We start from the raw sequence: 27966 nt of genomic DNA on the forward strand, positions 1-27966 counted from the left end.
ATATATAGTTATAGTTCATTTGTTATCACAAACATTAATCTGCAGGTTAGAAAGAGACATGGCCGCAAACTGTAAAACATGGCTTGATAAGATTTACACGCTCTGCATATTAACCCATGTTGCTGGCTGTATGTACAGTTATGCATCCTGGACAACACTACAGCACATTTAAAATCCTGTGGCAGTCCACATGAACTCAAGTGTGCTTGCACACAAAACATCCCTGTGAAGTTTTATGCCAAACTTCTGGGGCTCTGGTTTGGTCTACACAAAGATATGGCAGAAAAACAAATTAATGCTGTCATATACTGTTAGTATAGACACTAACATTTTAATGATAGAGCTCCATCCACTTTTGGGTGATAAACTTGGGCTTGGCTGTGGTAAGGCACCATATATCAATGTGACGGACTGCAGGCTGCAGGGGGCAAATGTCTGTTAGTTGAGCAAAAATGAGTATGAGTTCCCCCCAGCGAGATTTGCTTGTCATCCATCCCTGGGTTAGAAAGGGACACTTCGGTAAAGAAACACTTCAGCGTGTTCTATCCAAGTATCATGTAAACAAGTGCGATGTACAATTTCCACATTTGATAGCATATAGATGTGGGATCTACCTATCGAGTCTGTATTTCAGACTTATGGCTTCTAAGTCATTTACAAAATAGGTTTGAACCTTTCATGGCTGATCATCTAGAGAAGGAGTTTTTAGGGCAAGGAAGGTGCTTCAATTCTCCAGAGGGTTTTCTACACTCCTCTGGATTATTTCAGATGGTTAAGGCTAGGCAAAGGTTAAGGCTGGACTGTAACAAGTCTAGCCACTAAGAGTTGGAGATAAAATAGCTGCAATGACGCTGCAAGCAAAAATGATCTAAGCTCAGTCAACTGGAACGATGAAAACAGAGCTGACCTGTGAACTATCAACACAGAGTTAAGGCCTGGTGTGATTAAGCTTCATGAGGAACAGTTTTAAATTTAACTTCAAGAAATAATTTGACATTTTGGGAAAAACGCTTACTTATTTAAATGCCAACTTGATAAAAGTCAGGTAAAACGATTGGTACCAGCTTCATGTCTGTATGCTAAATATGTAGCTGGGACCAGCAGTTGGTTAACTGTTAACTGAGTTCCCAAACTGATTTTAAAAGACGTTTACAGCCAAAATCTATGCTGTTGCTGCTAATCTAAATGCATGGACCCAGTCTGAACACAAGCTTGACGGCACATCAAGACTGGAATAACACCATTTTAGGTCAATTGAGATTTGGACTTAGATTATGCCAGATGAGATGTATGGATCTATTTGTTTAGGAGAATGCTGTTGTTGAAATGTTGTTTGATGTCAAGCTCCAGAAATGTTTTGTGTACCACCAAACTTTACCCAACTATCCATTGGCAAGACAGTAAGTAAACAAGTATTGGTAAGTAAACAATGACTTGATTTGAATTGCTGGATAAACTTACACTTTAAGAAATATTGTGATATTTAGGAAATGCACTGCTTACTTGCTCAAGAAAACTAAGAAGATTGGTACCTATTTTATGTCTGTCTGCTAAATATGTCGCTGGAGCAAACAGTCGGTTAGCTTAACTGGGGGGCTAGCCTTGCTTAGTCAGAGAACCTAACTTAAGCTAACTTATTAACATGTCATATTTCGTAAAAGTGCAAAAAGATCTACATGTGGTTTATGGGTGTGCTTGAACTATCTTAGCCTGGAGCAGTCCCAGAGACCCAGGGGAGACTGGATGAAGAAATAGTCAGGTTTTGATTTTAGTGGCGATTAAACATACAAGACAGAACAAATCAAGTGAACATTAGGGGTGCTTGATTTGTGTTTAACTTTGGTCAGAGCCAGGCTGGCTGTATCTCACTGTTTTTAATCTTCATACTAAGCTAAGTTAACCAGCTGCCGTCTATTATTATTTACTTCACAGACATGAGAGTGGTATTAGATTTCTTATGGAATTCTTGGCAAGAATGCAAATAAGTATATTTCCCAAAACTCCGAATTCCGAAAATATTGAAACATTTTGTTGGAACTGTTCAGTAAAATAAATATTCCTACAACTTCTATTCGACACTAACACTAAAAACTAAGCATTCTTAACATGCTGGCTGCCTTCAACCAGGTAAGTTCCTTTAAAAAGGCAACATCAGAGTGGTTACCAACACAGAATTTATGTGCTGTTACTTGCGAAGTTGATGCACAGAAAGGGCTATGGCTTTACTTTATTTCCTTTCCACCTGAAAGCCTACCAGCTGGAGCGGATCAGACCACATTGGCTTTCCGGGTTATTCTACTGTATATACACATTTGAACAGTTAAGTAGAGGCGTGATTCAAGGTTCAGCTCAGATTATGGCAACACGTCACCATAAGCCAGTCAAGGTAGAAGTCCTGTTGGATATGGCTATAGTGAGCCAGCATTTTTGAGCAGCTAACAGTGCACACTCAGACAGGTGAGGTGAGGTTGACAGCTGGGTAAAAGATAAAAGAGTCGCAGGTAAACATGCAGGTTATCAGGTTAAAGCACTACTCTTCACCAAGAGTAAAGGTTAAGGACAGAGCACAAAAAGGAACAGAATCACTGTCAGCAGAGAAGTAGACATGTTAGAAACTAACTCGTGTTTTTTTTGGCAGCAACTTGTCTCACAAGAAAATAAGGGAAATCTGTAAAAAGGAAAGATTCTGTTATCCCCAATCGCACTGGTCCGTGTCCAAGTATGAAGCAGATTGTCACTGCTGAGGGTCCAATCCACATGCACCAACTGTTGCCATAGAAACTCTTCCCTCCTTTGAATTGTTGTGACTGAGGATCCCAAAAAGCCAGACACAATTAATCCATAAGTGCATAAGCAACAATGGCATCAGTGTGTATGAGTATAGGAGAGCAACCAGAGAATGTAAGTGCTCAAAGAAAAACTGAATGTATCACCCTAATCCGTCAAATGTGTACTGCCAGCATCTCTCAGACTCCACCTCCATACATCTGATTGTAGTGTGAATTGTGTGGCAGTGAACTTAAAGCACCAGAGTGATGTGTAATGTCAACAACTGTGCTCCCACATAATTGTCCTGGATGTGGGAGGTGAAGATGGAGCCAGAGGGGTGGGGAGAGCTGTCTGTATCAAAATATGGTGATGCAGTACAGGTTAATCCTATGTCTTCTGAGGGTCTGGGGAAATGGGGCCAGGTGTGTTGGTCCCATCCATACTGTGTACAGGAATCTGGAACTGAGGGGTGAGGACAGACGGAAACTGGAAGAGAGCCGAATGGAGTGTTAGGACACTTCAGAGCATCATAGACACGTAGAATAAATACAGCGTACTCTAATGTACTGACCTGAAAGAGGTGGCCTCCCTGGCGTCGTGTGGCTGGGCTGAGGGGAGCGACTGGACTGAGCGTGCTCCAGAAGTGGATGTTGGATAGCAGGGGGCTGGGAGTCAGCAACAGAGTTGGTGTCTGAGGAGGAAGTCGAACACTGTTACTCATTAGAGCCGAACTGGTAACGGCCGATTTTACATTTTTAAAGATATGATGTACCAGCATATGGACTGAATATGTAAGACAGTAAGTACCGAGAAATGCTACTGTATGTTTGACATAATTAACAGAGGCTCATTTACCAAATCAATCAGTGAAAGAAGAGAGAGAAACCAGAAAGAGGAACGTATTCATGTGAGCTCATTGGCAGCCGGACACTGGATCTCATGATCAAATCTGACCTGATTTGCTGAGGAGGAACAGAATAAAAACAGCACTGTCTTTACCGGAAAATCTAATAGACTCCAGAATTCTGATCAGTGGCACACACAGTCATGTGGTCTGCAAACAGCATCACTGAGAGCAATTTAAAGCCAACAAAAACAGGGCCAAACATGCCAGGCATTACAGATTACTGCTCCACTGCTGCCACCTGCTGGAGTACTGGAGGCTCTCTGTGCAATGTCAATTCTTGGTGCTGTCCAGTCCTAAAGAGGCAATTTTCCACGAGGATGACCCTTGGGCTGTCCATGCAGTAGAAAGTAACACGGGTTGTGGTATTCTGTTCTGCTCATAGGGTAAAAAACCTACAACAACCAGAACACACTGTGCCGCACTGGACAGACAAAGACTTTTGCTGATGGGTGATGTTAGTTAGGCATGCTTGGTTTTGGCTAAGAGTCCATTTTGAAATAGGAAACAGTAAAGCAGCCAGCTGGTTGCAAACAATACTGTATTACATCTAAACAGAATACTGAAGTATGTTTTGAAACTTAAAAATGTCCCTGAAAGCATTTTAGAGTTAAATAGGCTGTGTTGTAACAGTATCTAGATTTATAGTTTATTAGAGAGAGAGAGAGAGACCAAGGGTTAGACTGATTATTTGCCTGGCCAATATTCAGCATATTTCTCATTCAATGTCCCACCCACAACAATATCTGATTGGTACCACGCCACAAATGATAATAATTTACAGCAAAATAATTAAAGTTATCAAATAAATTAGACAGAGTTGAAGTGTAAAGTGAGCAGAAAATGAAAATACTCACGTAAAGTTCCTCAAAATTGTACTTGCGCACAGTACTTGAGTAGATTATAGTTAGTTCCATACCATCACAGGTTATTCAAAATTTTGACACCAGAACCATGTATCAGTTCTCAATATTGTAATACTCAATATCGGTTGACTCCTAAGGGAGACAGCAAGTAAGTATAGACAGTAGTTTGGACACTGTGGTCACTCAAACTGAATTTCACCATCAACAACACTTTTTGTGTTACTCACTGCACCACACACACACACAACTGTGACTTCAAATCCAGAGAGACAGAGGTGCATCGAGGGGCTGAGCATAACCCAGAATACATATGGCAGAGGGGTTTGGAAGACAACACAGAGAACCACAGTCTGTGTTGTCTTGCTGAAATAGACTTTCTGATTGTGACTTGACAGTGTGATTGTTTGGAGATGATTGATCTCCCCATCACCACCATATGGAGTTACTGACACCTACATTGTCACCATAGCAACCCCTGCAGACACAGTATGTTGGTGATGTCTGGACCAAAAAGCTTGATCTGATCACTTACAAATACTAGCGCGGACACTCCACCTTTCAGATATGATCTGAAAAACAAATGGGTTTTTACCTGCTGTCTGAACAGCCTTTCTGTGTCCGTGGACCCAATATTACACAACGCAGGAAAACAATCTGTAGTTGATTCAAGAACAGAATCCTCTTGATGCCTTTTTTGTGTCAACTGGATGACTTTTGCCAGCAAAAGCGTAGGGGGCTCTGGCTGCAAGTTTACATCGTTCAGTTTCATACATTACCAAGATTGCAGTGATACACAGCCAGTTCAAAATCAGTAAATTTTCAGTTCAAACTGTTTTGGGCCATTCTTACATGCGTACTAAAAGGTTTACAAAATACCATAGACACAAATTGTATGCATAAATAAAGATGCAAACAAATGCATGTATCACTTAAATAAGCAGCACCAAAGTTCGATGATGAAAAATCTTTTGAAACCTGCTATTGTAAACAACTTGGAAATTTTCTAGACTGTTTTGAGAACAGAGTGGGAGATTAACCTCATTATAAATTAATTACAGATGTGTGTTTTATTAATCTTGTTCTTTTTATTAACAATTTATGGGGCATGAATCAATCTTTGGCACATTGAATGTCCACCAGATCAGTTTCAAGGGACCTCCTGGGTTTATCTAGTCTTGTAGTTAGTTAATAAAGAGAAATGAATCAATGCAACAATACATTACATTGTTTGTGACAGGCTAAATTTGCAATTTGTGTGTAATAAGCAAATGCTCCCAAAATGATACTAGAACAAGTGATGTTGTCCAACTCCTAATTACACTTCCTTTTTCTATGTATGTCCTTATTTCATCTCCTTTAAAATATATTAAGGTGAGGCTAAGACTGAGAGAATGCAGTGGGCATATTTAAGTGGTTCATATTGTTTATATACTAAAACAACATATTATTCACTCACTTATTATTATTGTATTGTTGTTTATTTGTATTTTAATTTGTGTTTAAATATGTCTTTTCATCAATAAAACTGACTTCAGTACGACATGAGGATAAATCCACGCTCTCACCTGTAGCATCGCTGGTGTGAGAGAGGCAGTAGGTAGGGAGGGGCTGCACAGGTTCATGGGGGAGAAGTCAGAGGTGGTGACCAGCAGTGTTGGCGGGCTGATCTGCAGGACTTTCGGTGGCTTGCGTGTCTTTCCTGAGCTCTGAGTGCAGATTGTGGTGCTGCTGCTAACTGAGGACGAACTGGTTTCAGCTTCCCCAAAGCAAGTCTCATCTCCTGAACAACCAATGCCACTGTCCACCTGGTCAACAAGAGACAGACAGTGATGTGTTTTATTATACCATTTTCTGATTTCATTACTTCTGTAATGAATACATATATACATATATATATATATATATATATATATACATATATATATATATATATATATATATATATATATATATATAGATATATATATATATATATATACACACACACACACACACACACACACACACATATACATGAATGACAGAGTTTTGGTTTTCAGTTGCAGCAGGCAGCTGTTTTCTTTTTCTAGAGAAAAAGAATTCTCTAAAACTCCACTGTTCACTACTCCCTCAGCAACAAACAGGAGCCAGACAGAGACTAACTGGAGAACATAGAGCAGCATTCTCTCAGTAGTTGGTGGAGAATACAAACAGAACAATAACAGAGTAAATATTTGACTTAAAGGAAAGATAATGTTGTTCCGAGTCTGCTGGAGGTGAAAAGACTGTATGCGCGTTTTCCCGTTTCGAGATTGGGATTTATTGATTACTCTATAAATTATTTCTTGGATTGATCAGTTGGTCTTATTCCCCAGTGTAAAACACAGCAACGATCTGCCTCATCCTGGTTGTTTACTTTTATTTTAATCCGTTGATGACAAACGATCACTAGTAGGACCACCATGCCAGCAGCATAACAGCAGCTTTTGTCCTTTGTCCTTTAGCAAACTGATCAGTGGGGGTCCCAACACTGTGGGGGAGTGACACTCCCACACTGCCGCACCAACCTGCGGCGTTCTGCCGCACCACTGGATCTTACATAAATTGACATATTTACGCAATCGACGTGTCACATCGGATGTAGCTCTTAAAAAGACAATCGGAAACTGCCAAGATTGATGGGAGCTAAAAGCTGAGCCTTGAAATGTGTATTTTCCTGTTATTTCTTCAATTATTTAATAATTAGCACTGCGTGACATGTGTTTGTATGTACAGTAGACTTGCCTTCTCCTGTGCCTGAGCATCTGGGAGTTCCGACGCCTGAGTGTCTGCAGGCTGAGATGATCGAGACTCCATGTCACTGTCAATCACCAACTCCTGGGAAGAATCAGGCACTAGGTTTGGGGACGGGTTTGCAGAGGTCATGTCTTGTAGGCTGAACGCCGATTCCGAAGGGCGGATGTGTTCAAATGAGTAGACGGACTGGGACGGCAGGAAGGAGTGTGTGCTGATGTCTTCGGCCCTCTGTGGTGGTGCTTGTAGAGGATCCAGGTGGTTGGAGATCAGTGTCGTCTCTATATCAACCTGAGGAGGTGGTGCTGGCTTTGGAGGGGTGTTTCCAAACTTGATTACAGATGGCAAACCAGTTGGCTGCTGTGGCTGAGTCAACTGCTCCTGGCTCTGGGCTGTGGTAGAGAGAGCTCTCTTATCAGCCATCTTCTCTGCAGGGTTCTCTATTTTGATGGACTTGAAGAGCTGGCGTCCATTTTGTAGTGAGTTGAGGGTGAAGGAGGTGTACAGGCCAGAGTGGATATAGTCATTGCGGTTTGATTGCTTGGTGCTAGAGCCCAGAGCAGCTGTGCTACCTCCTACCTTGCTACGGTCACCAGACTCACTCTCTTGAAGGGTGCCGTCTCCCCTCTTTGACAGGGGAAGGATGCCCCCTGCACCCACATCCCCGCCCTCTGTTCGGGTAGCAACATCTCCTTTCAGGATGTCAGGATAGGACACAAAGCGATAGACAAACTTCTGGCCATTCACCTTCTTTATGATGTTCTGTAAGACACAAAAACCAATGGGAGAACAATACATGTTTATAAACTTGGTGGATATAATAAAAAGTAAAAATAAAAGTACATCATTATCATCTAGGCAGAAAGTACACAGTGAGAGCAGAAAAAATTTAGTATTTGTCTACCAAAGAGGCACGAGCAGTAAAAAATACAAGAGTGAGACCACAGTAAAGCCTTTTGCGTGGGACAGCTCTGTCCTTCCTGTCTGTACCAAACTAGCAGCCACTAACACTGCAGCCAAACATACCATAGCAGCCCTGCCCAGAACGCCCACAGGGTCAGACTGTGCTCCTGCCAAACCACAAGCAGAGTGGGAGACAGACAGCACTCTCCCCCTCTTCCGCATGTCACTTAGCAATGGACTTTAAACAATTCTGAGGAGCAATTAACTTGTGTTTTGCCATTTACTGGTGCACTGCTTGGTGCAGCTGTCTGGAAGAAGCAGTCGCCTCTGAGTCTCCAGCTGCTGCTTCAAAACAAGTGCTGTTATGCAACTTGGGCATCAAGTAATTGGTGTAATTATGACTGACAAGCATCTGATCCCATATGCATATTACCCATTCTCATCAAAGTCATATTCATTTAGACTTTTTGGAACTGGGGGGTGAGAAAAAATATTAGGGTGCTTAGTCCACTTTGCACACTTAGAGCTGTACATCTGTGCAAAGTTTATTCATTCAGTTTCAATAAGAACTCTGGATCATCATTAAGGGTTGAAAAGAGAGCAGGAAGAGAGAAAGAGTCCACTTTATCTAATGTGCAAATTTTAAAAATAAAATGATTCTTCCATTAATTCACAATACTGTGAAATCTTAAAGCGGCTGTATGTGTTATTTTCTTATCAAAATGACTGTTCAATAGCTCTATATTCCAACAGTAATCACTGTTACAAGTGTTTCGTCAGTAACCCATGTCTCTCCTCCCCTCCCTGCTCATGCTGTAACATGTTCTGGTATCCCTGCTCAATTTATTAAATCAGGACAGAGAACTTTGTAAAGAGATGATCCTGTCTGCTCGGGGTTCTGTTCTGGTACCTACACTGGCAATGGCGGAACAGGGAAAGTTACCAATTCCAGCGCTCCTGATGAGGAAGAAACAGGCAAAGAGAGCTGCCTCTGAAATAGAAAGGAGTTGTACAAGTGTGGTGACATGAAGAGGAGGACAGGAAATTTGCTAAAACAACAACAGTGCTTGCAGCAGCTTTAAGTTCACTAAGGGTTAACTGTGCCACAACTATTTAAATCTGTATCTTGCTTCAAGTTCACTTCAGATAAACTTTATAACCCATCAACCCAAATTTACTGTGGCTTTCATTTAGTGGTAGTAACTTTAGTAAACTGGCAATTAAAATGACTTTTTCAGGAGTTTAAAACAATTCATCTAAATATTAACAAACTGCACTATGGTCAAGTGTAATATGAAAAACGCTCTACCTGCTGAATTTTTTTGCTGAAAGGTCTAACAGCATTAGAATGAAGTACTGCAAAGATGCCCTGACTTACAAATCTTGTTTTTCAGATTTAAGACAGCATGTTTGTTTGGTAGACCAAAACAACCAGACCAGAACAACTGTAACATTATTAAGATCTTAACCATTTAATCACTGGCAAAAATAAAGACTGTGATGTAAATGATAATTTACACTAATTGTAAATCATATCAAAATTGTAATTAAATAATTGCAATATGATGTTGTCTTTTAACGCACTGCCTTACTCTTCATAATGTAATCATTGCATTTAAAAGTGTTATTATGTTTGTGTTAACAGATATGTTGTAATGGTAATAATAACACACATCTAGTAAAGTACCCCTGCTAATTAAATCTGAAGGTATTAGATATCATTCTAACCTAACTACGTTGACAGCTCTCAGTCTATACTGTCGCTGCTGAGTTAAGGGAAGCTAAAGTCAGAGTTTCACAGACTGATGGGACAAACTGCCCCTCTGTCCTAATCATCCATATGAAAGACATTAAGATATTAATTTCATCTTCCAAGTATAACTTAGAGATACCATTTACTATTTGCTGACATCAGCTCATGGTCAGTGCTTGACTTCTATCCAACAACAATACACAGCATTGTGTATGAATTTTTAGCTCACTTAATACATTAATGTCTGGTAAATATTATGACATGTGCAATCAGCTAACTCAAGATTGTTTACTAGTCATTGTTGACAGATATTCTGAGAATCCTTGAAACCGCTTAAAAATCTAATTGGTACAGAGTGGGGTTTTCTCTCTAAACATCTTTGGCTGAGTGTACAGACACTGGTTTGTATTTGATATTTGCTGCCAAAAGCTGATTTTTGGTTTGGCTGACTCACAAAATAAATGATGATACAGCTTATGAAATCCAAAAAATGGTGTACAATAAGGCACAGCAAGGTTGCAGTGATGTTACATGTTACTCTTCAGTGGTGTGCTCTGAGTCTGATATATCATGACTTCTTTATACATTGTCCATTTTAGTTAATCAGACGTGCAAAGATGGTTTGTTACACAGAAGGCAAATGGCCCTTAGAAACTGTTCGGTAAAAGACTTGGCAGGTGATTGGATGAACCATCTGACCATCTGTCTGTCACCATTTATCATGGGGCAAACTTCAACCAATCAGATCAACAGTAGGAGAAGGCTACCCCAGCAGAGCCAGTTGGTAAATCAACCTCTTACCAAACAAATTTACTGAAATGGTTCGTATTGATCTGTACTGGGAAGTATTATGTTTTTTTTTCTGCTGTGTTTCCAAATCATAGTTGTTGAAATTAATCAAGTTGATACTGTTTAAGCAATATTGCCATTTCAATCCTATGAAGAGGGCAATGTAACTTTTGCTAGTGTGCACCCCTGTTGATTTGGAAAATACCTTTTAATTTTACTCAGGAACCAATTCTGATAAGTATCTTGCAGACACCAGCATTAATATATATGTGAAGAAGTTTCTCAGCAAACAAAATAAGGAGTATAGTGAGCTTATTGCATAACACCATGCCCACATAATTTCTCAGAATTTTCAGTTTGACTGAATGAAAATGTCACAATGTCAAAAAAATGCTCGAAGACCTTAACAAACTGTTGTCATACTTGAATCATTTAAAACTTTCTCTGCCTATGGATTTGGATGGCAAATAGAATCAATGGAGGAAATAAGTAGAAGTAGAAATACCCAACTTAAATTGAGTAATCTATCAGTCAGGGGCACATTTTGGCCAACCATATTCTGACATGTCCACAGAGGTCAACATCAGACTTCAAAAAACAACTGTAAAGGCTGTAACTGGTCAGATGTTTGACAAGGTTGAAGGACAACACATGCTTGTGTGGTGTATATGAGACATAGCTGAGTAGCACATCAAATCAGGCTTCGCAATGGGAATGACAAGTCTGGGACATGTGGGATAACCACAATGTTTGGGGCGCAGGTGAACAGCCGACTTGTGGTGGTAGCATAGTCATTGTTATACACTCCTGATCAAAATTTTAAGACCAGTTGAAAAATTGCAAGAATTTACATTTTGCATTGTTGTATCTTGAAAAAGGTTCTAAGTAGAGTTTCAAAATGCAAAAGAAATGGGAGTGAAACAAAAAAAATGTGATTAAGCAATTTATTGAAAACAACAATTAAACTGAAATAGGCTGAAAATAGACCATAGCTCAAAAAAAAACCCGAAACCCCCCTAAAATAGAAACAAAAGTTTAAAAAAGGACTCAGTAATGAGTAGCTCCACTGTTTTTGTTGATCACTTCAAAAATTCGTTTCGGCGTGCTTGATGCGATTGTTTCCAGGAGGCTAGTGGGAATGTTGCTCCAAGTGGTGAAGATGGCTTCACAGAGGGCATCCACTGTCTGGAACTGATCTCCATTTTTTTAAACTTCCCTTGCCATCCATCCCTAAATGTTCTCAATTGGATTTAGATCAGGGGAACATGCAGGATAGTCCAAAAGAGTGACGTTATTCCTCTGGAAGAAGTCCTTTGTCAAGTGGGCATTGTGAACTGCAATGCTGTCCTGTTGAAAAACCCAGTCATTACCACACAAACAAGGGCCCTCAGTCATGAGGGATGCCCTCTGCAACATCTCCACATAGCCAGCCGCCGTTTGACGCCCCTGCACATCCTGAAGATTCATTGTTCCATTGAAGGAAAAGGCACCCCATATCATGATGGCGCCCCCTCCACACGTAGAAAACATCTCAAGTGGGATCTCCTTGTCATGCCAATAAAGTTGGAAGCCATCAGGACCATCAAGGTGAAATTTTTTCTCATCAGAGAATAAAACTTTCTTCCACCTTTCAATGTCCCATGTTTGGTGCTCTCTTGCAAAGTCCAAATGGGCAATTTTGTGGCGTTGAAGGAGACGAGGCCTTTGAAGACGTCTTTTGTTCTTAAAGCCCTACTCTCGCAGATGCCGTCTGATGGTTATTGGGCTGCAGTCGGCACCAGTAATGGCCTTAATTTGGGATGAGGATCGTCCCGTGTCTTTACAGCCAATCAGATCCTCCGGCTCAGCGCCGGGGAAATTTTTTTGGGTCTACCACTTGACTTTTTTGTTCCATAACCCTCAGGATCTCTGAAGAAATTCAAAATGACTGTCTTACTGCGTCCAACCTTAGCAGCGATGGCACGTTGCGAGAGGCCTTGCTTATGCAGCTCAACAATCCGACCACGTTCAACGAGAGAAAGCTTTCTGGTTTTTGCCATCAGGAGGTCATGACAGTGTGAATGCCTGACAGAAAATGACATTGAATCCACATTTTTGTGCAGATTTTGTCTTTTAAAGGTCTTAAAGTTTTGATTAGCTGATAGACAGCCTATTTCAGTTTAATTGTTGTTTTCAATAAATTGCTTACTCAAATTTTTTTTGTGTCACTTCTATTTCTTCTTTTTGCATTTTGAAACTCTATATACAACCTTTTTAAGATCCAACAGTGTAAAATCTAAATTCTTGCAATTTTTCAATTGGTCTTAAAATTTTGATCAGGAGTGTATGTCAAACCGAAGCACCTAGAGACTGAGCAAAGACATAAAACACCAGGCAGTGACGTGATGCATTTACCTTGTCGTAGTAGTATCTGAGGGCCCTGCTGAGTTTGTCATAGTTCATGTTTGGCTTGTTCTTGCGTGCTCCCCACAGCCGGGCCACCTCCTCTGCCTGCAACAGTTTAAACTCCCCTTCCTCATTGGTCCAGCAGATCAGCTGCTCATTGCTGGGATCCAATAAGAGCTGGAGAAGGAACTGCCACAGGGTGACAGAGTTGTCCATGTCTCTCACTGAAAAAACATAAACAACAAGTAATACAAGTTAGAGTTTGAAAAATAAACATGAACCACAGAACTGCTGCTTACAACAAAACAATATGCGCTTCCAAAAACTTGTGAACAATATCAATTGGGTACACTACCGGAGTTCAATGGGTTCAGCTTATTCTGATAATTACATTGTGATGAAGCGCTGTAACAAAGTTTGTATTGTATCCACTGTCGCTCTGGCTTGTGTCCTTTAATTAATAAATGAATTAATTGATTAATTAATACACAGTGTCAGTCTTACATGTAAGCAGTACATGTGTCAGTCTTAACAACATCACAACATGAAAAAAAAGACAGCGCTATATTTGAACTTTTTGAGCACAGTGTGGAGTCTGATCCCAGATGGAGCATTGGGAAAATGGTTAGAAAAAAAACAAACAAAAAAAACTAGCCAAAAAACCAAAGAACCCACTCAAACTACAAAGTCCGTTGGATACCTAAACGTATGGGCAGAAATGTGGAGTAAGTGCTGTAAAAGGTTATTTAACATCCAAGTGTAACAGGCTGTTAAACAGGACCAGGTGCACCATCTGCTGCAAATGCTGTTCCCTTATGCGGTTCTCACATACCAGGGTGATAATGCCACCATACACCCTGCTGAATAGATTCAAGAGTGGTTTCATTAACAGCTGGATGAAGTCAGACACCTTCCATGCTATTCCCTTAATGTGATGTTCTGGAGCCAAGAGTGTACAGAAGATTTCCAGGTTCTTCATTTCTTGGTGAGCTTGAGTGGACATTAAAGATTGCTTTCTATCTGATTTATTCAAGGACTGTGGCTGCTCATAAAGTGAAGAGTGGCACTGTCGATGATAGTGAAATGATTTTATGCATCTAGTGATGTCACAGTAAACTAATTGTTGTGAAATAATGAAAACAAATTATATCAATTCAACAATCCCCCCGCACTCTGTCTTTTTTTTTGCCTTTTAAGAACACATGGTGTATAAAATGTGGCACTGTGAAGTGGAAACTGACTAGTTCTCATCATGGCCAAACATCTTGTTCACATCTGGCTTTCAAAGAGCAGCAAAACACCATAGCCATGAAAATTAAATGCCCCCGCACTGTGAGGGACATTTCATTTTCACGGCCACGGAGGTAATGAATGATATTTTAACAACAGGAGCAGAGGAAAACCATTCACAACACACTCTGCAAGGACAGTAATCCCGACATAAGGCCAATGGTATCCACGATATAGTGAAAATAATAATGATTTTTTTCAATGCTGTATTGTTGTCACTATAGCTAAGCTTTTAAAATTGTTAGGACCTTTTTATTGCACTTGACTATGTTCAACTACTGCAGCCATTCATTTTATTGGGTAGATACTGCAGACCTGCCAATGTTACATTTTTTATTACTGAATTTAAGCAACAATGTTGCTTTCTGGATTGATCTCTCATTCCCAAATCTTCAAAAAACAATGCTTTGGTAAGCAATAGAACTGAGCCACTGACCCAAAGCATATATGGACATTTTGATAATAACCTACATTTTTCATAATGCAGTCCTACTGTTTGTCCTACTTTGTTTGGTTTATCTTTGCCATATTTATCCCTTTTTAGCTGCGACCAGCAGCTGTATCAGTCGCTCTGTCAATCGACAACTCTTTGGCAGCCACAGTTATTTGCAATATGACTATGTGAAATATCCAAATCGCAAGAACTGCAATTATCTTATAAAAAAGCAAAATGTGTCACAAAGTGTTTTAATTAAATTTTGTGGTGCTGTAGAGATTCTATGGTTCGTAAAGCTAGTTCTCAAAGAGGAGGTGCCACAAATCAACATGACTTTATTAGTTTGCCAGTGACAATGAAAATCGTGAGGTAAAACTGAATCATCCATAATGATCATTAATTATATCGCAATATCTACCAAAATAATTACAATATCACTTTTTTGTTATATATATATATATATATATATATCCCTAAAGAACACAAACTAATTAATGGCGAGTTCTGGGTGTGATTACATTACTTTGACAGCTGCAGGGCTGCAGAACATTGTGGCTGGTAAACAAAGAGGTTGTAAAAGTGGATGTTGCTCATGAATTTATTGTGATAAATTCATTTTTGTCCTCCACAAAGGTGCAACCCCCACCAAGCCTTTTCACAGATTTTTTTGAGTGGGTTTGTTGCAGCATGTTTTTTAACATAAATGCCACCAGTGGTACACTACACAGGCGTTTTTCACTTTGGCTGATGAGACCACCGCTCATTGCTGTATGGAAGTGTTACAAAACATGCTTGATTGACATGGTTTCCAGCTCCTGTCAGAGTGGGTCACCAGTTGACTCATTTAGGTACATGACCTGAACAGACTGCTAGTATTGTTGCACCAAGCCTCATTCTGAAAAGAGGTCTACTCAGACAGAAGAAAACATCTGATTTACACATTAGCTGATAAAATGCTTCAACTTAATTCAGTAAGTCTACTGACAAATGCCAACAAACCTGAGACAAATGTACATTCCCTATCTGAAAACCTAAAAATTTCACAACTGCACAATGACATGATGTGCAATTTTGATGTCCAAAGCACATTTATGGAGTAAAAATACAAAAGATGTTAATAAAAAAACACATTAATTCAATCTATTAGTCTCTGTTTATCTAATGATAGTAAAATGTATTGAGGGTTTTACAAAGTTTTATAGTTTTTAGACACAATGGTCACAAAATGTCATACCGGATAACTGTCCGGACCTCATGGTGAAATGCAAAAAAGCTACAAAATAGTTGAAAAGAAAACAGGTTAAAAAATCTCTGTCCCGGGCATCATTGTATGAGTGTTGCCTTTGATATATAAAATGTTACAAAAATTATGACATCCAGTAGATTGTTATGCTTTGGAGCAGCTTGTCCCAAAACTGATATGTCAGCCAATGTTATCCAGGATAACAAGCAATCTGGAGCAAATTTATTGGGCATTATGGGGCACACATTATCAGACAAGTTAGGCCATCAGGAAGACCCGAAACGACCCCAAAACAATGGTGAAAGTTAAGTCTCTCTTAAAACGTGTTTGTTTTTTTGTTTTTTTTACTCTTTCCAGTCACTGGTACATTATGTAGTAAAATCCTGTGTCTGTTACCCCACAGTGTCATCCGTTATACAGGATGACACATACTTGACAGTAGTACTGTTGTTTTCTGTTTTTATTTGTATAATTTCCATTCATATAGTGATATTAACACATTATTATGCACATTTAAATTTATCGCTGGCATCCTATATTTTAATAATGGTATTTTTAAGCACTTTTTAGTATTTGAACACTTTAAATTGCTTAAAGTTTTTCAAGTATGTTATGTGTCCTCTGATGTAAACATGGTTTATTGATGAACATCAATTATATTTAGGATGTTTAAAGATGACATTTCAAGTGGAAACATTAGGTGTCATACCGAGTAACAATTTCAGTCAGGTGGGATAACACTGATTAAAATGCCTTAAAATGCATAATTTCATTTTATGGTGTTGAGAAAATAATAATAGTATGATGCCAAGCACTGTAAAGGATTTTCAGACATTTTGTAGATTGAATCACTTTGCAGCATTAAAATGGAGGTGAGGGTCATGTCTACAGCAAACACATTATAATGAAAAAGGAATTGTCCAAGTTTCATTTTCTGAGCTTTATATATTGGTAACTGTCTTACTTTACATATTTATAAAGCATTATTGACTTTAAAAGTTCTAATATAATAATATTTTGAAAATTCATTAACGTTACCCAGTATGACATTTTTGACTGGTCTCATCAAATAACTCTAAATGAAAACACTTAAATAACATCCTCATAAAAAGGTAAAAACTACAATGATCTGCAGTTTTAACCTTTTTACATTTTTCGTCAAAAAAAATCATAATTTTTTCCTAATTTCATCTTAAAAATCATTCAGGCCAGTCCCATCTGCACCTGGAGCAGGCTGGACACTGACATGTGTAACTGGTGCGTCCTATTTGAGCGTCTCAAACAAGTCAACTCAAACCTCAGGACTAATTACAATCCTTTCTACCGCTCATCTAAAGTAGGTGCACTTCTGAAGTGTAACATAATTACAAGCTGTCCAGAGGAAAGTGACAGGTTCCTCTTTTCACCAGAGGAAGTGCTTTCGGCAGATAAAAACAGAAGATGTGAGTGACAAGAGTGGGATCCCAAAATTTAAGACAGAGTACACATGTATATGTTGTGGGTGGATATTATAGAAACATCAAACACTACATAACTATTAAGTGACTCATAGATAGTAGGATAACACATTGTCTTGTGCACAGAGTCGGTGCTCTCTGCATCCTGTTTAATGAAACCTGTGTAAGGAAACATTACCTTGGAATCTCACACAATATCCAAGTAACCTCAAACATCAATGCTCTCTCATTTTTGCATGACAACCACTCTGCTGGGTAACGCATGTTAGTCTGCGTTTGTTATAATCATAATCCAAAAAAGATCCACAAATGTTTTTCACTTGTCATGATATCCAAGATCTGCAACATTTTGACCACACCCACACACACATAAACACACACATAGGAAGCCCCGCAAATTATGCCACCTACCCCCTTGTATCAAAGCTGTGTCAATGTAACAACTTCAGGGAGGTGGAACAAGCTATATCTTCTGGTCATGGAAAGAAGAAAAAAATACAAGACTTACAGGAACAGCTGTCAGGTAAACTTGTGGTCTCAAACAGTGACATTATACAGTGCTTAACCTAAATCTCTCTTTCAGTGTTTCGTTTACCTGCCACTTCCAACACAGTTCTGCAACTCTGTGCCTAAAATATGTGAGACTGACATACCTCTCACCTTATTTATTACATCAGATAAATGCCAATGGGCAGCAGTGTTTATGAACTGACCATTGCATTCTCCTGCAACAACCTCAACCATACAGACCAGACAATATATAGATGGCACTTGCATCATTTTAAATACAGACAGATTGTCTGGTCTCTTGGGCAACATGTAGTTATAAATCAGGACTAATAGGCTACAAGATTAAAAGCAATAGATTGATATGACTAATGAGTACAGTTAATATGCTTAACATTGTGTAGCCAGAGCTGTGTAGTCAAGTAAAAAGTTAAGACTGGACTAATCAGAGGGTAGCAGAGATAAGCGCAGTATTATATTTGATTATTTTCTACATTTCATATTCTCCACAATTTCTCATTATTGGTCATGTTATTCATGAGACAGTTTCTTAACTGTTCTCTCAATGTGCACCAGATTGATACATTTAACTTTAAAATGTGCAAATTTTTCTTCAGGGGGGAACATGACCCCAGTCCTCAGAGTGTTACTCACCATAGTCTAATGAAATCCTGTGGAAAACACTGCATTCATTAATAGTTATTTCAATGTTAACAAACAGTGAAATGCTTTATAAACCTTTTATAAAGTATTTTTTTGTACATGAATACAGTCAACTGACCAGTACCAGGGGTAACTCAAATAGTGTCAAAGATGTTTCACTGATTCTGATTTTTTGGGTTTTGGAGGTTTCCTTTTGGGGGAACAACTGAATTGAACTGATAACGTTGTTGATTTGCTTGGGAAGATGGCATAATCAGTGTAGATTTTAACAAACTGAATAATCTTTGACTGTTTATTATTGAATCACACAAGGGTTGTATTTTTTGTTGAACACTGGAATCTCTATTAACTAAACTTGTCTTACCTGATCTGTAAAAAGCATAAGTCAAGCTGTGGTAAAATTAAAGGGATATTCCGTTTAATCCATGTTCTAACACACCTTGACACCAAGTACAACCCCCCCTCCAGAGATAAAGTTTGCGGACCGCTAGCTTACGTAGTTATAGCATCCTCAGAGACGACCGCACAACAACAATACACTGCTGTAAATGGATCCAAGTATAAATCGCCATCAAATCTTTTCCGACAAAGCCAGCAAAGATATCAAATGTTTGATGCCTCAAAATATGTGCTGGGACCCTGTTTCTAATGTTGCTGGTGTTTGGTGCTGTTCTGAGCATTATTTGTGGCTTTTTTTTAAAGTATTTTTTTGTCCTTTTCTGGCTTTATTGATAGTACAGCTGAAGAGTGTGACAGGAAACAGGGTAAAAGAGGGGGAGTGACACGCAGCAAGGGGACCTGGGCCGGGAGTCGAACACGGGTCCACTGCAGAGCCTCGGCACATGGGTCGCGCGCTACCGACCGAGCTAAGCAGCACCCCTATTTGTGGCTTTTTGATGGCGATTTATATTTGGACCCATTTACTGCAGTGTATTGTTGTTGTGCGGTCGTTTCTAAAGATGCTAAAACTACTTAAGCCTGCGGTCCGCAAACTTTATCTCTTGAGGGGGGGTTGTACTCGGTGTCAAGGTGTGTTAGAACATAGATTAAACTTACACCGGAATATCCATTTAATGTCTTTTAAAATTAAAATAAAAAACTTGAAAATATAAATAATATTGGTTTCAGGCATCAAACAAATGATCTGTTGATCTTTAAAAATATAGATATGTGTCTAACAATAGCATATCAATCGCGCATATTTTTTTTTCCTTTTTTTGTTGAAGATTGTAATGAATCATGACCCTAAAATTGAGAGTCAAATCAAATCATGGCTTTTGAATATTGTGACACCCCTCTGAATTACTGAGTATCATTTCCAGGTCATCAACACTTTGGGTTGATGGTTCAGTCCAAGCCATAACAACTATAACAATCCATAACATGTTTGACCAGTCAAATATCTTTCTCCACAATCATTCACTCTGCCTTTTGGCCATTTAGGAAAAGGTCTCTTTTGTGGGTGTCAGCTGTTATGACCCTATTTAGTTAAGACTGTGGCACTACGGTGCTTGCAACCCACAATTGCACTGTGATGCTTACTGCAACTTGAATATTACTTGTTAGGGCCCAAGCCTCCAACATAACCAATGCTACAAGTTTTTGCAACTACACAGAGAAAGTGTCAGGAAGGGCACATTGCTTCTCCTAGAAAAGGATATCTATCATAGTCTTCATTTTTAAGGTATCTCCACAAGCAGGTTTGGTGTACACTATTCCTGTGATTCACACCTCAACTTTTGAAGCTTATTCATATTGCTTTGACAAGCCACACAAGAAGTTATTGGCAATGTGTAGACACAAGCTGCTGTGTGACAGTAATCCTAATAATGACTGGTATGTGTCGCTGGATTTTCATGTGGTATTCCTGCCATTTTGTCCACTACATATTACCGACTGAATGTGACAGTGTCTGTCAACAAGTGTGTGTGTGTGTGTGTGTGTGTGTGTGTGTGTGTGTGTGTGTGTGTGTGTGTCTAAGCTTCTTATGCGGACGGGTAAATCTGCCCTGACTCATCCAGACCTGCTGGGTTGGAGACACACCCCCCACACACACAATCTGTCCCGAACTGTCATGTTAAAACCGGTGATATCGGGGCAAAAATAGGACAGTGTCAAAACTGCTGCCAGGGAAAAAGATTACCGATGAACGTTATGTAACGCTTGACATTAGCGGCAAACGTTAACAACCGAGCAGTGAGATAACCTCAGATAGGTCGAATCAGTCATGGAACATGGGTTATTCATGCGCTAATAACGCTTGGACTTAAGTGACTGGTATCTACTGTCCGATAGTCAGACCAGCACCCACACACTGCATAATAAAAGACCACTTGTTGATGAATAACCTCAGTTTCGTTATCGTCAACACAGACTGCCAATTGTTTCCCGACAAGTGTCACTGGCGAGCTCAAGTGCCACCGTCGTCTTGAGCGCAAACAGCCGAGGCAACAGACAAATGAAAGCATTAATGTTAGTTTGCTAACTGTAAGTTAGCTCTCGCTAGCTTCGTGTTAGCTTCTCTGCTAACATTACCTCGCTCGTAAAGCCCGCTGAATTTCCGAGTCGTCGAGCCGCGTCGAAATATTCCCAAAACATTGCTGGAAAGCTTTCTAATGTGTCATAGTCCCGGAAATAAGTTTCAGCAAGAATGTCAAGGAAATAACTGGAGATAAAATACATTAAACTGCCTTTGGCTTGTACTGACGATATATCCTCTGAACTGAAAAATGATGCGTTCAACGTTCCTCGTACACTTTAAGACGAAGAGCCGTGGCGTCTCTGAATGGATTTGGTTGGAGACTAAGTAGATTGTGTTGGTAGCTGTTGTTCTGTAATGTTGAAATTGTGCAATAAATACTATTAAATACCACTATTTATTGCACTAAAGTTGACTTGCGATGCCAAGGTATTTTTATTAGCGTTTTTTTTTTAATATAATCACAAAATCTAAAAAAAAAAAAAAGGCAGTGACAACTCAAAGAAAATTGAACATTTAAATCAAAATTGTATTCAGTTGCTGTACCTGTACCGTTTCCCTCGCAGATGCGGTTTATTGTCCTCTATATTAAAGAGTACATCTCAGCGCTTCCTGCAAGAGAAAATGACCACCTGTTAGCTTGATGTTTACGGCGGTCAAAATTCCGATGCCTCCAACAGCACGCAAATGTGCCATTAAACTCTCGCTGAGATCACTTCCTCTCTGTGTCTCTGGCGAGGTTTATTATTTTGTTGACGCTTTAAAGCACAGTTACAAAGTCCCCTCATATACATAGTAGTGATTGATGTCTCTAACATACATGACCTGCTGTTTATTTCTTTACCGTAGGCTTGTGGTTTACAACGCCTTTCTAAAATCTGTGCGGCCAATCACAATTAGATTTTTTTTTTTTTTCAAAAATCTGTAAGACTTTAAAAAGCGTGATCGCAGCGTCAATTTAATTAAAAACGATTCAACAAAACACATTGAGCAGTTATGTCAGGTTGTAATGTGAAAAAATGGATGCACTGTGAAATAATTCGATTTAGTGCCAATAAAGGAGAAAGGAAGAACCACTGTGGGGAAATGTAGTTGGCACCTGTTAATGAAAAAGGAATGAAAACAAAGAGGTGGTAGAAGCATTCCTGGTGCCTGTGCAGAGTATTACCACACTACATGCATTTCTTCCTCACTCTAATATGACTGTCAGTCTATCCCAGCATGCATTTGAGCTGGACATGGGTCCCCATTCTGCAGTCTGCACACACATCTCTGCAGTGGCCACCATCTGGAGGAGAGTGATAGCTGCAGAGGGTTAGACCTGTTGATGTACATGATACATTAAATGTCCCGTCCTTCAGGCCAACTGGATAATTCAGTTTCTCTCAGTCGTAACATTTGAGCCAGACGGGGGAATAAGGTGTTACACCTGAGAATTTTTTTTCCCCGTCTAGTGGCTTTTTTCTTTCTATAGTATTTGAAGGTCCAATGCATGGTATTTAAATGATGAACTGCCGTAGCAACACCATATTTTTACAGTAGCCCAGAATAGACAAACCAAATTCCGACTCTGGAGGGCCTTTTGTGTTTTTTTGCACTTTTAACAACCACTGAATAGCAGGGTGAGACAAGCGAAGTTCAGTTGGTATCAATCTACAACCTCACTATTAAACCTCGTTCGACCTGCTAGCTGAAATGAAATAAGTCACTGTAATACAGCAAGAATTCAAACGTTATTTTGGAATTTGATCTGAATTTTGAAATTCACGACACTCACAGAGGGCGGCTGTAGCTCAGCGGGTAGAGCAGGTCGACTAGTGATCGGAAGGTCACTGGTTCAAATCCCAGCTCCCAAGTGTCCTTGAGCTAGATACTGAACCCCACGTTGCTCACTAGTGAGGGCCCTGCGATGAACTGGCGACTTATCCAGGGAGTACCCTGCCCTCGCCCTGAGACAAGGCTGGGATTGGCTCCAGCAGCAACACCCCGCAACCCCATGGAAAGGGATAAGCGGTTACGGACAATGACATGACATGACGACACTCACAGACAGGCTTTTATCACTAAAAATAAGGTCATTAATATTATAAACCAATTTGGCAAAACAGTTTTTTTTTTTCCCCATCCAAACACGACAATTGTTTACACTGTGTTTGCTGGTTTGCCCAGACAAGCAGCAGAGACGCTTCAGCTCATTAAGGTGTAGCAGCAGAGCACCCACTCGCTGACACGTCTTACTATAAATTGGCTCCCACCAACACAGAAACAACTTACACATAGTACTACAAGTCATTCACTGAATAGTTGTTAAGAATGAATAGTTTTTAGAATCTGCTGAGGTTGCTTTGAGTTAGTTTGGCCCAACTGTCTGTGACAAACTGCCTGGTGACCTAAGATCTGTCACAACTGTGTTCACATTCAAACACTTACTGAAAACATTTCTCACATTACACCAGGGGTCTGTGCTATGTGTGTGTGTGAGGTGGAGGTTAATGATGAAATTTGCATTACTGATGAAATGATATGAAACAAATTAGAGTTCACGCCAATCATTATTTGTTTTCCCTCTTTTTTTCTTTCCAATTTGGAATGTTACATTTCTTTTGCATAGCAGTCCTTGCTAATGAAAATTATAACAGTAAAACCATCATTGTAGTGATTTTTTTTTATTGAGGCAGATTGTCACTCTTGTCCATAGAAACGTACATTAGAAACAATGAAACTATGAGTCTGTTTTTGAATTAACCACCAAGTGGCAGCACATCCCAGCAGTGTCACATTACTCTCAAACAGCCCCCCCACCCTCTTCATTTTTACTTACTTGTATACAGTTTAATTTGCTCTTATCTGGTATAAACGCAGAGATAATATATAGCTGATCTCAGGTCAACCATGTGCTGATAACAGAGACTGAATTAAAAATAATTAATTCATACAATTCAGATGTTATATTTTAAAGTATATGTGGTGTCCATTCAAGATAAACAAGACAAACATATTAGCACACCTTTAAATTACTAGGAATCATGGGCAAAAAGCTGCCTTACACTATATTACATTATCCATGAATAAACACCATCATGTCTTCTTGCTGCATAACACATTTGGCTGCATTTAATGGCAGAGCATAGCATCAGTCCTAGGATTCTGACATACAGCCAAAAACACTGCAACTATTGAGCCCCTTCATGTGATGCATTCAAACACCAGAGGGTGATTATTTATAGAGTGGGGGTGCTGGATTGATTTGCTGGCTGAGTGACTCATCACAGCCGTGGGAGAAATCCACAGTATTTGGATTCCCCCTGTTAACATCTTCTTCTTCTACACCTGGCTTTTGTGGAAATCCAGCACTGTTTTAGCTGCAGACTTCAGATATACAGGAAGCTCTTGTTAATCAAAGAGACTGACTGAAGGTTTGCGCAAAGATGACTGGATCCATTGTGACCCATATGAGTAAAACTTTCGGTCTCTGTCATGATAGCCAAAGCATTATGTTGCTCGTAGGAGGGTGTCTCTGTCTCAGCCAACCTGCTCTTTCTCTTGTTTCTACACTATGTCACTTCAGCGAGAGGGTAGGATCACAGGGTTACATACATGTTGACTTCAACATACAAGCTTTCATTATGCAACATTGTTATGATGTAATGAGTTTTGTTTGTAGTAAGCACCTACATCATGTCTGACACATTTTTAGAGTCCTGGGATTTGTATTCATGCCAAAATTGTACAAATGGCTTATTTCTACATGATGTTGTGACTGTAGAATACAGTTGCAAATGCTTTTGTTTTAGACAGAAGAGTTGACATAAAAGTAACTACTATAAAGCCTTCTTATAGCATCCTTTATTTATTTTTTTGGTCATTTGGGGGCAGTGAAAGAAGCTTTGTAGATGACATTAACATTTTCTCACCTGATATAGCTGTTAATGCTCATAGGTTAGTGCAGCACTTTCTATCCAGGCATCCAGCAGACACAGAACATAAAAGTTCATCTGGAGTGGCGTCTCTGGCCTCCTGATGAAGGTCTAATATTCACCTTTTATCCATGTCTGTTTGGGCACTTGTGTCCCCATAGCCCTCAGCAGTGGCACACGATGCAGTTATACTACATAAGGCAATCTGAGTCATTGGAGATTGACACAGTCCAAACAATGGATATGTTGGACTTTTTCAATTTTATGTACAGCTAAATTGACGTTTGCAGTCGGAAATGTAGCAATGTAGTTTTCCTTAGCTGACATAGTTCCACAGCAGAGTTGCAGCACAACTTTCCATGTGAATTGCTCTTGAGAAAATTGCATGCAGCTGCTCCCTCTGAAGTTGATGGATGGAGTGTTTAGCGCCTATATTCTTCACTAGGTTCACCAGATTGTTTGTCTGCCATTGAGTGTTGGGAACAGAGAATACGGTGAATTCATCAGCATCAGCGAGCTAAAAGATACTGAAGCGCTTCATTGAGCGTCAACTTCAGACACTTTTTTAGACACTGTCATCATGCCTGCTAAGGAAAACTAAGCATTATAGACCTGGATGCTGAGACGCTGCTGTGTCATGCCTCAGTTTTGCCCAGCGACCACTGAAGGCAGCGCAAAAAATTCCCCTGCAGCCCACATAAGACATATTCAAACTACAAACAAGGTAAATGGTGACTATATTTGATCCATAGAGGTTTTAGCAAAACACTAGCAAGCACGTGCTCCCTGGGATTTACGCCTATGTGTCGAGCTGATGGGAACTGCAGAGTTGGGTTTAAGTTCTCTGTGGGTTCATCAATGCAAGCAGTTTCTTTTAAGCTGAATATAATCATTTAATCCATTGTGAATTAGTTAGTGAAATATTTATCACCAGCTTTAAGCTTTTCTCTGGCGGCTTTCCTTGATTCTTATAAGTATTCAGTTTAGTTTCCATCTAGGCCAGAGTGAGGAAGGAAGAAGGAAAGAGGGAATATAGGGAGGAAAATCATTTCCCATAAATTCTCAAAATAAGTTTCCTTGTAATTGACAAAGGAACAGCCACAAACTGCCCATTAAAACCAAATAACAATGTTCCTCTCTGTTCTACAGCTTTTAGAGGGAGGTGATAAGAGGAAATCTGTAGCTCTTTAAAGGCAGAACTGTTTCTTTTTAAAGACACTACAGTACTCTATTGTACAATAATCTCTGGTCACAACTGTTGTCAGCGCCTCTCATTACATTACAGCCTGTGGACATATTCCATTTCTTAAAGGAAGCCTCCTTCCTCCCCCTGTCCTCCTGCTCCAGCATACTTTCTCTTCAGACGCCCGTTTCAGCTATAGTTTATGAATCAAAGCAGCACGACAGGAATCAGATGCTTTCATGACTACATCATCCCAGATTAGTGAGAGCGTCCCACAGAGTAAAAGAGCATAGCAGGGAAGGAGGAAACAGGGCTTTTTGCTTTGAAGCTGGTCCCAGTTTCCTGCGGGTGCTCCTTCCTAGCCAAGCACAACTGGAAAGCACCAGCAGCCAGAAATTCCACCCTGATATGCGTGCAGCCAGAGCGGCAGCTTCCTCTCTGCTTGTTCGAGTTTTGCACAAACAGATATTGCGCCACACTGCAGCAGTCAGATCAGTATTGGAAAGTGATTACAGGATTGAAACCTGCCTGCAGCATTTTTTTTATTTATTTATTTCTTAACTCAGACTCACCCAAGTGGCCTTGATGTGGTTATCGTGCCACCCACACTGTGCTGTAATCCCTGCTGTGATTCTGTGCTGCAGGAGATTCCGATTGGTGTCATTTCACTGAGACAGTCACTGGGTAAATTAGCAGAGAGGAGGTGATAATAGACATGCTGAAAGGAGAGCAGGCCCGTAAATTTTTCTACCAAGACAGCAATGCTAAACAAAATCTGGAGGTCCATTTCTGCTTTATTAAAGCATGTTGGTGGATAAAATACAGAATATTCTATTCATTATTTCTATTGTTCTGTATTTATTTATTTCTGAATGCTGGTTGATGCTTTACAGCTATTTAATTAAGTGTAATTGCATGCAAAATGCATTAAAAGAACCATTCAACCAAAAATGAAAACTCATGTTATCTCTATTCACCACGCCGATGGAAAGAGTCATGGTCCACCAAAACAAATCTGGAATCACAGCAAAACAGGTAGAGCAGCGCTTCTGCTATGGACTGCAAACGCCTGCAGAGAGTGGTAAAGACTGCGGAGAAGATCACCAGGACTCCACTGCCCTCTCTGCAGAGCATCTACCACCGCAGAGTCCACAGGAGAGCTGCCTCCATCCTAAAAGAACCCGACCCACCCCCAGCACACTTCTACCCTCGGGCTGGAGGTACAGAAGTGTTAAGTCCAAGACCACCAGACTAAAGAACTCTTTCTTTCCCATGGCCACAGACTCCTAAACAGCAGATAGGAGTTTACAACCATGGCTCATAACTATCCCGACTGTTAACATTTTGCACATGCATAATTGCACAGCTACGATTTGCATTTTTTAAATTATTGTTATTGTTGTTGTTGCTTTTTTTCCTTCTTTATCATATTCTGCCTTGTAAAATGGCTTTACTTTGTAAATTCATGTTGTACATTGTGTTATAATTTTACATTATCGGCATTCTGTGGACAGCAAAGGAAGGATTTCATTGTGCAGAGAAACGTGTTTCCTTACTGTGCATATGACAATAAACACTTTGAATCTTGAAATGTGTAGGAGAATGCTGCGTGTTTTGCTGCAAAGCTCCAGAAATGTTCTGTGGACTTCC

General features: G+C 39.8%; 1 protein-coding gene across 1 annotated transcript; it reads right to left on the minus strand.

Moving 5' to 3' along the window:
* Positions 1–15: 15 nt before the first annotated feature.
* elk4 (ETS transcription factor ELK4) lies at positions 16–21470 on the minus strand. Its single transcript, XM_037100857.1, has 6 exons — positions 21273–21470; positions 13151–13365; positions 7303–8073; positions 6105–6344; positions 3341–3460; positions 16–3255 (listed from the first exon to the last, which is right to left on the minus strand). Exons 2-6 carry the CDS (start codon positions 13355–13357, stop codon positions 3157–3159), a joined length of 1437 nt encoding a protein of 478 aa, XP_036956752.1. The 5' UTR covers positions 13358–13365; positions 21273–21470; the 3' UTR covers positions 16–3156.
* Between the last annotated feature and the right edge of the window lie 6496 nt (positions 21471–27966).

Source organism: Acanthopagrus latus, chromosome 6 (genome assembly GCF_904848185.1).
Source record: "Acanthopagrus latus isolate v.2019 chromosome 6, fAcaLat1.1, whole genome shotgun sequence".
NCBI classification, from domain to species: domain Eukaryota; kingdom Metazoa; phylum Chordata; class Actinopteri; order Spariformes; family Sparidae; genus Acanthopagrus; species Acanthopagrus latus.